At 45.5% G+C, this 13804-nt stretch overlaps 1 protein-coding gene across 1 annotated transcript in view; it reads right to left on the bottom strand.

Annotated features, from left to right (window-relative positions):
• Positions 1 to 13804, bottom strand: part of Adam12 (ADAM metallopeptidase domain 12) — a 312140-nt gene that overhangs the window by 50751 nt on the left and 247585 nt on the right. Inside the window, exon 11 of the mRNA XM_057779001.1 lies at positions 12925 to 13073. Coding sequence (XP_057634984.1) covers positions 12925 to 13073 — 149 coding nt within the window. The remainder of the gene's footprint in view (positions 1 to 12924; positions 13074 to 13804) is intronic.

The raw sequence follows: 13804 nt of genomic DNA, 5'->3' as shown, positions 1-13804 counted from the left end.
AATCAGAATGGCAAAGAGCAACAAAACCAACAATAAATGATGAAGAGAATGTGGGGAGAGGGGGTACCCCCACTTATTGTTGGTGGGCTGGGAAACTTGCTTCGCCACTCTGGAAAGTGGTGTGGATAATTCTCAAAAAGCTGAAAAAATAATTTTCTACCATATGATTCAGCTATACCACTCCTTGGCTTGTTCCCAAAGGACTCAACATCCTACTTCACGAATACTTGCTCAGCCTTGTTCATTGCTGCTCTTTTCACAATAGCTAGGACATGGAAACAAACCAAATATCCTTCAGTTGGCAACCGGAGGATGAAAATGTGGTACCTCTACACTATGGGAGACTATTCAGCTGTAAGGAAAAAAAATGGAATCATGAACTTGGCAGGTAAATAGATGGAACTATGAAAGATCATTTTGGGCGAAGTAACCCAGACCCAGAAAGACAAGCGTCATAAGCTTTCTCTCATCTGTGGTTCCCAACTCCAAGGCTTCAGATGTGAGGATACAACACGGAGGACTGCCGGAACCAGGAGAGTAAAAGGGGCTTGCGGGGTCAGCAATAGAAAGGGGCATAGCAGGTTAGGAGATCTGAAAAAGGAAATGGACAAAACAGGGTGTGTCTTTACTTGAGAGAGGAAAGATGCCAATACAAAAGGAGATGGAAGGAGGAGGGTAAAGAATCATAGTAGTACTTACCTAAGATTGCATTCATATAAATCCATGTATACACATGTACATATATAGTTTATGTTATCCTGCTTGGGCTGACAGAGCTTCCCCCATTAGCCATAGACTAAAAACCTCCCAAATACCAGGCCTAATAACCTCCCTTTGATTTGTTGGTCAGGAGAGTCTAAGAGACTCCCCAAACAATATAGGCTTCTCCTGTTTCCATTGATTGCCTCCCAGAGGTTGAGGATAAGTAGTTAAAGACACCATACACTTCAGAAATCCCACTTTGGACACAAGACCTAGAGGACCCAAGCTGGGTCTGACTTGAAAGTCTTCTCCCTAAAGACAAGTTTTCATAGTAGCAGAAGAAGCTATGAACCTTGCAAGGGAGAAAGGCGACCAATGGTCTACTCAGTGATGGTGCCTATGAACTACAGTGATGATCAGCATGCCAACCCCAAGGCTAAAATGGTGTACTCATATCTTGGTGGACATAAAGACTGTTCAACAAGAGCAGACCTGATACTGGAAACCTAGGCATCTGTCTGGGGCTAGTGAGGTTGTGGATCTTAGAGGTGAACCCACAACTTCCACCTTTAGTAAATCAGCATGCAATTTCTACCTGCATTCTAAATATTTGTCCTTGGACCCACAAATAAGTGTAGCTCTCACTGCTCATCAAAGGCATCTCTCTTTGCAACACACAGGGACCCTTACAGAAACCACAACTGGCCCAAAGCAGAGAATAAGTGACTGTGGGGTTGCCAGATACATTTCCTATGTCTCCAACACAATACTGTGTCCAAAGGTCAGGGAATATTTTAGAAGAGGGGCAGAAAGAGTGTAGGAGTCAAGAGGACAGAAAGTCATCTGTGAGATTATGTCTCCTGGAAATGACAGGGAAGCTCCACCCATGATACCTCAATAATATGGCTGCCTAAATAAGACCTGAATGAGGATAAACCAGTCAACATAACAACATGAAAGGGGAAAATCTCAATGGGACCCACTACAGGCAATTAAGATACGCTGGGAGTGGCATCATCCAATCAACCAACCAATCATATATCTTAGTTAGGGTTTCTATTGTTATGAAGAGGTACCATGGCTGTGGCAACTTTAATGAAGGAAAACATTTAATGGAGTAGCTTACAGTTTCAGAGGTTTAGTCCATTATCATCATGGTGGGACATAGTGGCATTCAGGTGCTGGAGCTAAGAGTCCTACATCTTGATTGGCAGGCAACAGGAAGTGAACTGACACTGGGTGTGGCTTGAGCACGTCTGTATAAACCCTTCACTGCCAGGCACAGCACATACGTGCAACCAAGTGGGCCCTTGAGTCGGACTGGCTGGCAATGTTGGCACCCTTGGGCAATTGGCCTTGCCTTCATTCTGCAGTCTGATGGGATTGCCATGCAGCTTGTGTGGACCACCAAGGTTCAGGGCTTGTCTTCCTTCCTCCTCATTCTTAAGGGGCTTAGAAATGCTGACAGCATTCATTCTTTGCTTAGTAAACCCCCTCGCTGATACCTCATCATGAGTCAAATTCCATCACTGTGGCTTTTCAGCTGAGGAAACTGGAGTTCAGAGAGGAGAGGCGCCTTACCAGGAGTACAGTGAAACAGAGCTGGAAATGAATTCAGGGTTTCTGAACAGAAGTCTACCATATTCATTCCCTAGGCCTCTAATTAGGACAGCTTGCTCTAGGGTAGGGGGAGACATGAGCTGAGTCCATTCTGCTACCCAATGGTGTGTGGCTGGATATGAAGAACACTGGCTCAGAGGGTGGACTGGACCTCAGTGAAGAGTACAGGAACTGCATCTTTATATTTTTGCAAGAATAGCAGTGACTTCATCTGAACTGATGCTGACCCAGTGGGTCTTGCAGATGGGCTACAGAAGACTAAGGAACACACAGGCTGGGGTGATGGCCCCAGAATGTCCTCACCTCAGTAAGACATGACTGTGGTTAATAGAAAGCACCTGGGACATGGAATGGCTCCATCTGCAGAACATTATTGTTCATGGGCTAAACATGCGAACTTCAACCTCTGATCCTCCTCTCTGGATCCTAATGAAAGTGCGAATCCAATTTCCCAGAAATTGAGTAAAGACACGCTAACTGTGGAGCCATGCACGGGAGGCTTCTGGATGCTACCACTGTGGGTTTCTCATTTCTGCATTGAGTAGATGTTTCCTCCAGGAGCAAGTCCTGAAAGCTGAGAACCCACAGGCAGGGACGGGTGGCATTCAGACTGAAGGAACCTCTCTTCTCGGTTGGTTCCGCAGAGGCCCTGTGTCAGGTGAGCTGCTTAGTGTTTGCTTAAACGGAAAGACTGCTGCTTGTGGGGTTTTCCAAGGCTAGGCACTGACAGACATAAACAGGCTCTGTGCTTAATGAGGGATGATTTATACACCTCAGGTAAGAGGTCTTTCTCTGCTGCTGCACCCAACACACCTGCACAGCCCATGCTTATAACGAGGAAGGTGCATCTCTTCAGACCTGTTGGGTAAAACAGCCACAACAGAGAAATCTGAACCCAGGCTAGGGCAGGAATCAGCACATATCCTGTTCTGGCCCCATTGGGCAGCTCTTGTAGGGGTTACCACCAGGGAATACAGGAATGATGAGAGGAAGAGCTGGAGGCGCCAAAGCTCACTGGCATCTGGTGAGGGGCAAGAGGCTGGGCTGACAGCCAGAAATGGAGCCTGCCAGGCAGGGTCCATGTCCTCCCTGACCTCATCTGAGTCTTCTCATCTGAGATGGAGCCGAGTGTGTCTGTGTTCTCAGGGCTGTGACAACAACACAAGAAAGACCAGATGAGTGTGGAGTCGGGGAGAGGTCAGATGGGGGTGTCTCTCCATATGTTCTAGAACTATAACACTGTACATGTTTTCTGATGTGCCTCCAGGAAAAGCCCTACTGGGAAGACCCTACATTCTGCAAAGCAAATGCTCTCATCTCCCTAGTCTCCAGGGAGTGCACACAGAATGGCAACGGGCCTGGCCTTCTCATTCTGTGTGTTTACTTGACTCTTTAAGTTTGTTTTAAGGTTTTCCTATTGACTATATTGAGTCTGTTCTTGTAAGCTATTGTAATCCCTCTGTATAAAGACATGGTTCACATAAAAAAGGCAAATGAAGGTGGTGCCAATGCTAGGTTTAAAAAAGTGATGATTAGACAGGTTTTTCCTCTAGAGAGTTAGTCATTAAAATATGAAACAACGATTGTGTTTTAATTGTCACACATTGATTCATCTTCTCATCCAATCATTATCTACTCATCCATCCATTATCCATCACCCATCCACCACCCTACCCATCAATTCAAACAGCCATTCATCCCCCTATCTGCCCAACCATCCACCAACTGCCAACCCACTCATCTTTTCCTCATCAATCCACCTACCTCTCCATCCATTCATTCACCCACCTATCTACTCACCCATTCATCTATCTGCTCACCCATCTCTCCCCACACCTATCCATCCACAAACTCTCTACTCAACATCCATCTATCTACCCATCTGTCTACATCCATATACCTCCCCCAACCCATCGAGATGCTTACCACCCACCCATCAATCCATTCACCAATACATCCACCCACCTTTCCATCCAGGAAACACTTATTGGTTCTAGTACATGCTGGATGCTGTTCTAGGTGCTGGGGATTCAGCAATGGATAAAACAAGTATCTGGTCTCATGTGGCAGATGAGAATCCTATGGTTCCTTCTGGATAGCATAGTTACAGAGAGGCCCAGAAGTAACCTGTGCCTTCATGTAAAAGCCGTTGCACCACCTTCTAGAAAGAGGAGGAAACCATGTGGGGTACAGGCATGGGAGGGAATGGGGTCAGGGAGAGCTTCAGCTGTAATGTCTTTACTAATAAAGGGAAGGTTAAAGAGGCCATGGTAGAAAATAATTCTGCTGTAGTGATGTAATTTGAAGGAGTTTTGCAGGGCAGCTTTTAAAATGGAGCTGTCTTCTGCCTCCCAGAAGTTGCACAGGGACACTGCTTTGTCCTAGGAAGACCTTTGTCCTAACATGAAGTCCAAATATGGCCATGGCTACTTTCATGTGGCAAACATACTAGGAGGTGACTCAGCTTTAGATCCCGGGGCTTCTGCTTGGATGGGTCAGAAACTTTGTGACTTGGGGGACATCTGAGCGCCAGTTCTCCTATTTTGAAAATGGACACACTTGTGTCTTCTTCACTGACCCAGGACAGCATAAGTGTCCTCCACTTCCGGTGTCACTTGCCCTGGACTGGATACTCAAGGAGCAATGCTTTCAAAGTGTCCAGCCCAAGAGAAGAGGACAATTCTGCCATGCCCTGGGACCATCATACAGTATTCGAAGTCCGAATTAACTGCAGACAAACCCCTTTCTTTTCCAGTAAGCTGCAGCTCCTTACCCAGGCAGTAAGTGAGAGCTAGAGTGCTGTATACTGATGAGGTCTTCTTGCCCTGTTTATATTCCTGCCAGGCCATCATCTCCTAAATTACAGTCAGGACGTAGCCAACTCTAGGATGCTGGCTGGATAATTAAATTGATTTTGAACAGTAATATTTCATCTTCCTGGAGCCCCCCTTTGCCATTAAGGCTTTTTTCTTTCTCTTTTTCCCTGGATAAAGATTTCCATCCTTTATCCCACCACTTTGAGAAAAACGATGAGGATTTGATTAAACCAAGGAAAAAAACAAAAAACAAAAACCTCCTTCCCCCAAACCTGCCCTCCTCAAATGAGATGATTCAGAGAAATAAGTGCCTTCAACTCCATCTTTGCAAATCCCTGCACGTCCAGAGTGTTCCAAGATCTTACACAGCTGCTCAGAGTTGAGAAGGGGAAGATTTGGATGGTGTGTGTTTCTGTGTGGATGACTTTTGGACTCTGGTACATCTTATCAGCCGCTGGGAGCTTCCACAGGAAACCACTATTCATTCCACCCCCTTGACAAGCATTTTCAGACAAATCCTTTCAAAGAGAAATTCCATTTTAGCACGAGATGAGCTGGAGATGCTCAGAGAGAGGACAGCCTGACTTCTGCTCAATCCCTTGAAGGCTCAGCCTGGCCTTTGCTCCCAGATGCATTTTCAGCTTACCTCCTTTCAACTTTGGCTCCCTGCCCATAGGGAATGAAATTATCGGCCATTCTTATGAAGATTGAAGTGTGGTAACATGGTTGAGTTTAAAGATGTCTCTTTATCTCTTAGAGCAGTGGTTCTTAGCCCAGGGGTCTGGAACCCCACAGAGGTCGCCTATCAGATATCCTGCATATCAGATATTTACATAGACTGGACCAATAAAAAAGGTCCCCTCGCCATATAATAATCAAAATGCAAAACATACAGAATAAGGAAAGAATATTAAGAGCTACAAAGGAAAAGGTCAAGTAACATATAAAGGCAGACCTGTCAAAATTACACCCAAGTTCTCAATGAAAACCATGAAAGCCAGAAAGTCCTGGACAGATGTGCCGCAGACACTAAGAGACCATGGACACAAACCCAGGCTACTATACCCAGCAAAGCTTTCAATCACCATCAGTGGAGAAAACAAGATATTCCATGACAAAACCAGATTTAAACAATACCTATCCATAAATCCAGCTCTACAGAAAGTACTAGAAGGAAAACTCCAACCCAAGGAAGCTAACTGTACCCACAAAAACACAGGCAACAGATAACCTTACACCAGTAAACCCCAAAGGAGGGAAAGACCTAAACACCACCACCAAAATATAACAGGAATTTACAATCATGGTCATTAATATCTCTTAATATCAATGGACTCAATTCACCTATAAAAAGACACAGGCTAAGAGAATGAATGCAAAAGGAGGGTCCATTCTTCTGCCGTATACAAGAGACACACCTAAACTTCAAGGACAAACATTACCTCAGAGTAAAGGGTTGGGAAAAGATTTTCCAATTAAATGGACCTAAGAAACAAGCTAATGTTTAACAAAATAGACTTCAAACTAAAATCAATCAGAAGAGATGGAGAAGAACACTTTATACTCATAACAGGAACAATTCATTGATGGAGGAAGGTCATTGGTTAATTAATAAAGAAACTGCTTGGTCTGATAGGTTAGAACATAGGTGGGTGGAGTAAACAGAACAGAATGCTGGGAGGAAGAGGAAGTGAGCTCAGATGCCAGGCTGCTGCTCTCCAGGGCAGACGTGATGAAGCTCTGACCCAGGATGGACGTAGGCTAGAATCTTCCTGGTAAGTGCACCTCGTGGTGCTACGCACATTAATAGAAATGGGCCAAGCAGTGTTTATATGAATACAGTTTGTGTGTCGTTATTTTGCGGCATAAGCTAGCCAGGTGGCCGGGAGCTGGGTGGCAGGAATGCAGCCCGCAGCTCCATCTACAATTCATCAAGAAGAAGTCTCAATCCTGAACATCTATGCCCTAAATACAAGAGCACCTGCATATTTAACAGAAACATTACTAAAGTTTAAATCACACATCAAACACCACACACTAATAGTGGGAGACTTCAACACTCCACTCTTACCACTGGACAGGTCTGCCAGACAGAAACTTAACAGAGAAATAAAGGAACTACAGATGTCATGGATCAAATGGACTTAACAGATATCTACAGAACATTCCACCCAAACACAAAAGAATACACCTTCTTCTCAGCACCTCATGGAACCTTCTCTAAAACTGACTCCGTAATAAAGCAAACCTCAAATAAATTGGAATAACCCCCTGTGTCTTATAGGATCAGCATGGTTTAAAGTTAGAATTTAACAACAACAACATTACTCTCAGAAAGCCTACAAACCCATGGAAATTGAACCAGTGAACTATTAAACTACCCCTGGGTCAAGGAAGAAATAAAGAAATTAAAGACTTCCTAGAACTCAATGAAAATGAAGGCACAACATATCCAAATCTATGGGACACTATGAAAGCAGTGCTAAGAGGAAAGTTCATAGCACTAAGTGCCTACATAAAGAAAGTGGAGAAATCAGACATTTACGTTACAATTCGTAACAGTAACAAAATTACAGTTATGAAGTAGCAAAGAAATAATTTTATGGTTGGGGGTCACCACAACACGAGGAGCTGTATTAAAGGGCTGCAGCATTATGAAGGTTGAGAACCACTGTCTTAGATGAACATACAAGTGCTTACAGAGGGATGCTATGGTACCCAGGTCAGCTCAGACAGAGTAAAGAAGATGCTCATTGATGAGAACCTCCCATACCTACAGAATCTTCCAGTCACAACTCTGACCCTTTCAACTTGCCACCTCCAGATCCCTTGCCCCTCTCTCCACTACGAAGAATGCCAGTTCTCTGAAATCAAGGATCTTGCCATCCGTGCGCATGCACGTGCATGTGCAAATGTGAGTGTGTATGCATGGATGAGTGTGTATGAATGTATGTGGGGAGGCCAGAGGTCAACACTGGGTGTTTTCCTCAAACATTCTCCAACTTACTTCACTTCTTTCACTGAACCTAAGCTTGCTAGTTGATTCGACTAGCAAGTTAGAAAGCCCCAGGAGTTTCACTGGCACCGGGATTACAGGTACCCAACGCTGTGCTCAACTCTGTATGTGGGTGCTGGGGACCCGAACTCAGGTCCCCAGTACTTGTGCAGCAAATATATTACTGACTGAGCCATCTCTCCAGCCTGCTTGGTTGTTTATAATCAACATATCTTAATTAGAAATAATAGGTTTCATTATGACATTTTCATATATGTACATATTGTCATCATATTACCCCCTTCATCTTTTGCCCCTGGTACCCACTGTCCCCCACTCTTCCCGGCTAGCTTCTCTTGTACTTTCATGCTTTCTTTTTGCTGCTGGTTTAGTGACCCAGTGAATTTTACCAGGGTGGCTTATGGGAGCATTGGTGAAGGTCATCAGTAGATAGACCACTAAGGAAAATGCCTTTCCTTCCCTCATTGACTTCGTCAATTACTTAGATAAAACTCAGGGAGGGGCAGGCCTTATAAGCCTCTCCTCACTCCATGTACAGGAGTATGGTTGGGCCCTACCGTGTGTGGATTTTGTGCAGGCAATCACAGCTACAGCGCCTTTAAGAGTCAAACAGCCATTCCATGCTCAGAAGGCAGCATTGTTTACCTTTCCCCCAGATTCCTCCTGCTCTTTCAATTCTGCTTCTTTTTTTTTTTTTTTTTTGGTCAGTGTTCCCTGAGCCTCAGAGGGGCCGATGTCAATATCTCACTTGAGTTGAGCATCGACGGGTCACTTGCTCCCAGCACTTGACTAGCTGCAAGACTCCAACCTGCAGGGGTTTTGTTGCCTGGTTTTTACATCTCTCTCTACCACGATAATACAAATTCCCTCAGCATCGCCCACCCCCTACTCTGGGCTTTGGTGATTAATTCACCCGCTTGCTTAAGAAGTTGCTTTCTATCTGAGAAAATTAAAAACACCACTTTCTAGACAGGGTTGTGGGATCATAATGGGAACCACACAGATATGAGTTTGTCCTGCTATGGGTGTATACCCAACATCCATCAAAGAGCATAATGTGTGGCTGATTCCAATGCATTCTTCCCAGACTGCCTAAGTGCCTAGCTCTCAATAATTTTTTTTTTAATAAAAATTAGAGGAATCAGTGGCTCTATTTTTGAACATAAATCTTAACATTCCACTGTAGCAAGTTATATTTACTATCATGCTAACTTCCAATGTGTTCTTGCCACTCCGATATCCTTATTCCTATGAATGCAGCACACTCAACCCAGGAAGATCAAGAGCTGCAAGGAGCGCCTTAATGGATGGATGCTGCTGAATTTAACTCCCACACAACCCCCACCCCCAGACTTCACATACAAAGAGTAATTTCCAAGGCAGGTCTTATATGCTCAGTCTCCAAAGACATAAAACACAAGGCACTTATGGGCTCCCGGTAATTAATGAGACAAGCCACAGGGAAACGCCCTCCAGCTAGTGCTGCCGCGCACAAGGAAATCAGGCGCCCTGGTTTGTACAGGACCCTGTTCTATGCTTGTGTTTGCAAGACTCCCACTCCCACATGTCAGGGTTGAGGGTTGGGCCATGATTTTAGAGTTAGGGTACAGGCATACTGTGTGCAGGGAAAACCAGGACACACACTTAAATCTATTTCTGGTATTTATGTCTTTTTGATTCTGAGTTCTATCAAATCTGCCCATCAATCTATCTCCTTCTGAGTTTTTTTCAGGTTCAGATTTCAACTAACCAGCATTTCTAATACTAGTCATCATGGGTCAGTCAATAGGGTGGAAGAAATTAGAGAAAGGCTGGTGTTTGGATCAGTTTAAACCCAGAAGTCCTTCCTATAGCTCAGTAGGAATTCTGAAAAAGGTCCAACTTCTGTGTTTGCTGTCCCTGTGAACAAAATGACACCCATACTCCTTTGTCTTTGGGGGTGATTTATAGTTTACAGAGGCAAATGATCTCATTTAACCCACTTCCCCTCCTCTCCCAGGGACCCCGTGAGGCAAGGGAACCACCACTATGAGATAATGCTGGAGCAGCCTGGGAAATTCCACCATATGTGATGGATGATAGGGGATTGTCTGGGCTCCTTGGCTTTCCCCTCACTCTGGGCTTTTGTGATTAATTCACCCACTTGCTTAGGAAGTTGCTTTCCATCTGAGAAAATTAAAAACACCACTCTCTGGACAGGGATGTGGGATCATAACGGAGAACCAAATAGAAAAAGATTTACCCCAAAACACAAGCTCAGCAAAAGAGAAAACTCTGACATTGCTAATAAGGAATAAATCAGATAAAGGCCATTAGCAAGCCCCCGGTGTGTGTGGGAAGCCCTCAAAATGTTTTGCTGAGCTCTTAACAATATCATTCCTACCTGAGGTGTTCAGATATCTCTAGGGTAATTTGGCTTGCACTACTCAGCACTGCCATGGACACCTGCCAGCGAGAAAGACCTCACACAAAACCCCAAGAGTGCTAGAAAGCACACTTGCAAATGCCTGGGATCTTTCGGGCTGTAGGGTCTTCCTCAGCTGAGCACTCCCGAAACAGTGCTTCCTATTCAAGAGGATAAGTGGGTGGCGAGCTGGCTGGGAGGCAGAGGAGACATACAGATAGACTTATGCATTTTGCCAACAAGGCTCACAAAGGCCCAGGGATTTGCTTCTCTGCCTGTGTGCACGAGAACCATTGATTGGGCCATTGGGTCAGAACTGGGATGACATGGTTTCTTCAATCTAGTCTCAACTTAGACTGTCATCTTCCATTTTCTTTCATCAAAAATGAGAAAACACGAGCTATGTCAGCTGGCAACGCAGTTGGTCAGCAGGGACCCTTCCTGGAGGTGTGTGGGTAGATGCATTAGTGTCCGCGGGATAATCAGGGGAATGAGGCATAGAGATCATTTGCTCTGTCCTCTGAATGAGTTCCTCAAGAATGAGAAGATACAGAGACCACCAGCTCCCACCAGCTCAACCTTGAGCCACTCCACGCTCTCCCCTGGGAGGTTGGCCCTATCTAGACCCCCGGGATAGTGAGACAGAAGGTGCATGCAGGCCTCAGACCAACCTCACATCCCCAGCAGTGGCTCCTGGCCCTAAATGCCCAGCTGGTTCTTCCCCTCTTTCAGGGTTTGTATATAGAGAATGCTATGTCTCAGTGGGGCCAACCTTCCTTTCAGAGACTACCACTTGGCAGTCTCTGGCAGGCACATTCAGCCTTGTGACATTGTGACATGGTGACATGATGCCGTCTAGAAAGGTCACACTTGAGAACTGCACAACTGAGTTGTAAAAATAAAATTGCAAAAGAGATGCCTCATCCTGTTTTAAGTGGGTATACAATTGTGTGTTGGGTCAAATTCATCTCTATTTTAGGTTGCGTGTAGCCTGTGGGCCAAGGGTGGGCCGTGGCAAGAGCTCCCCGATAGTGCGGCTTTAAACTCTCTTCGCCTTCAGTCAGGTCTTGTTATCACTAAACAAGGCCTATGTGACCCTATTTAATTATGTTCAAAGCAGAAACAGGAATGAGAGGTTGGTCCTGCAGGTTTGGAGAGCCCATAAGGGTAACCTGAAGCAGCACTAACTTGCTGCGAAGGGCAGGCACCTGGGCAGTGGCTTACTCGAGGATGCAAGGCTTTGGTACAGGCTGTGTGGTTTAGCCCAGCCTTTGATTGGTGGCCTAAAAGCCATTGGTAGGTGCCCCTCTGGGGGCTGTTTGCAAAGGCAAGACCACACTCTTCAGTCCGTCCCTCTTCTTGCAAAGGTGAGACTACATTCTTCAACAATCCTCCCCTCGACTGGGCCTTAAGCTAACAGGCAGCTAGTCTCTCTCAAGGCGTGATTTCTCCTTGGCAGCAATGCCTCCCAGAATCCAGCTTTTGGGTCATTGGATCAACACTTTGGCCCCTTCTGTCATAATTCAACAAACTTAGACAGGAGACTTGGCTGGGGAAGCTTCACAGGGGAAGTGTCTACATGGTCTTGGGTTTTAGGACAAGGACAGGGCACCATGCCCAACATGTGTTCTCCTTTTCTAAGCGTGCCTAGATCAGCCCAGCTTGGGGCAGGCTCTTAGAGTTGTCAGAAGATACCTGGTAGCATCTGTGTCACCCTCACTCAAGGGCTTCAATAGTGGGACTAACTTCTATGTTTCCTGTAGGAACCAAGTCTCAGGTTGCAGAAAGTCATTGAATGAAATGGAATCACCCAATCTTTGGAAGCAGGAAAGTCATTTCATTCACCCCCCTGAGTTCTGGTGAAGTGGTCTGTCAACATGGATACTGTAATCAACCCTCACCCCCATTGAACCCGAAGCGAAGGCACCTTCTACCCAGCATGCTTCAGGATGTGATCGTCTAGGATACATGACCCATTTCAATCTGTAGGGTGAATTCTCAAGGCCCTCAGAAGCCTGGCTCCTCCAGCCGATGCCAGCTGAAACCGAATGCTCAAATCAGAAACATGTGCTGAGATTGTAGGATAATTTGTGATTTCTAAATAATAGCATCCATCCCCACCACATCCCAGGGAAGAGGCCAGCCCTGTGCTATGTGGCATGAAGCTGGCCGCCCATGACTCGCCAGAACACACAGTCCACTCTTGCTCCCTGCGCAGGAATTTCATTCGAGAAACTTCTATAGATTCTTTAGTCAGAAAACTGGGCGGGGGAGGGGGTGTGTTTCCTCTTTTTCCAAGATGTTTCTCAGCACACAATTCAAGCTGTGCACCAGGCAGTCCTGGGCCACTGGAGCCTGGCACTTACCCGGTGGAAGGGTTCATGATGCAGCCTCCTTTGTCTGCCGCCGTTCTGCAGCTACAGCCCCTCTCCAGGGTGTCATGGTTCATTCCGAAATTGTGGCCCAGCTCATGTGCCAAGGTCACGGCAGCGCCAAGGGGGCTGTCTGAATGGTCCTTGAAGGAAACACAAGAGCACAGACTTACAGTTCACATCTGCTTGGCCTTGTTTCCCCCATCTTCTCGTTCCTTGGCATTTTCCCATCATTAACACTTAGTTTAATTGTATTCCCCATAAGGCCCAGTACAGAGCCTTGCTATTAACTCTGAACATGGGAAGTAATCTGGCCAATTTCATTAAGCCTGTTTGGGGGTTCTCCTGGTGAAGGCTGTCTCATGGATGTGAGGGTTCTTTGCTTATCTCCTCTCTGATAAACACCATTGAGAGGGGCAAAAAGTTATTCCTAATGATGGAAAGAAAAGGCTACCTCATCAAGAGGATGCTGAATGGAAGATGCTTTCAAATCATCCCTGAGCAGCTAGACTCAACCCTCTTTGTTCCTTTCTGCCTCGTAGGGGAAGATTCTGGGAAAGTTTTTGATGACACACAGTAATAGTTGCTCATGTAACATAATTTTTTGGAAAGCTGACTGAACTAAGATTATCATTCAGTTATGTCTCACTCTTGCTGGCCCTTTAAGTTGACCTTGGACATAGAGAAGTTCCCCTTCTCAGATGGAGCCGCCGAGGTTCGCATTAACCTTTGGCTACCATTGCTGGCCGCCTCCAGTTTACTGGAACCCTTGGAGAGCTTGGCTCGAGTAGACACTTAGAAACAACTAAAAATATAGTTACTTAACTGAATCTAAGACTGATTAGTTCGTAGATGTGATTTACAAAATTCTGCC

The sequence above is a fragment of the Chionomys nivalis genome, chromosome 8, assembly GCF_950005125.1.
Source record: "Chionomys nivalis chromosome 8, mChiNiv1.1, whole genome shotgun sequence".
Taxonomy (NCBI): domain Eukaryota; kingdom Metazoa; phylum Chordata; class Mammalia; order Rodentia; family Cricetidae; genus Chionomys; species Chionomys nivalis.
Note: the sequence above shows the minus strand (reverse complement) of the source record. Positions and strands in the feature narration are given on the sequence as shown.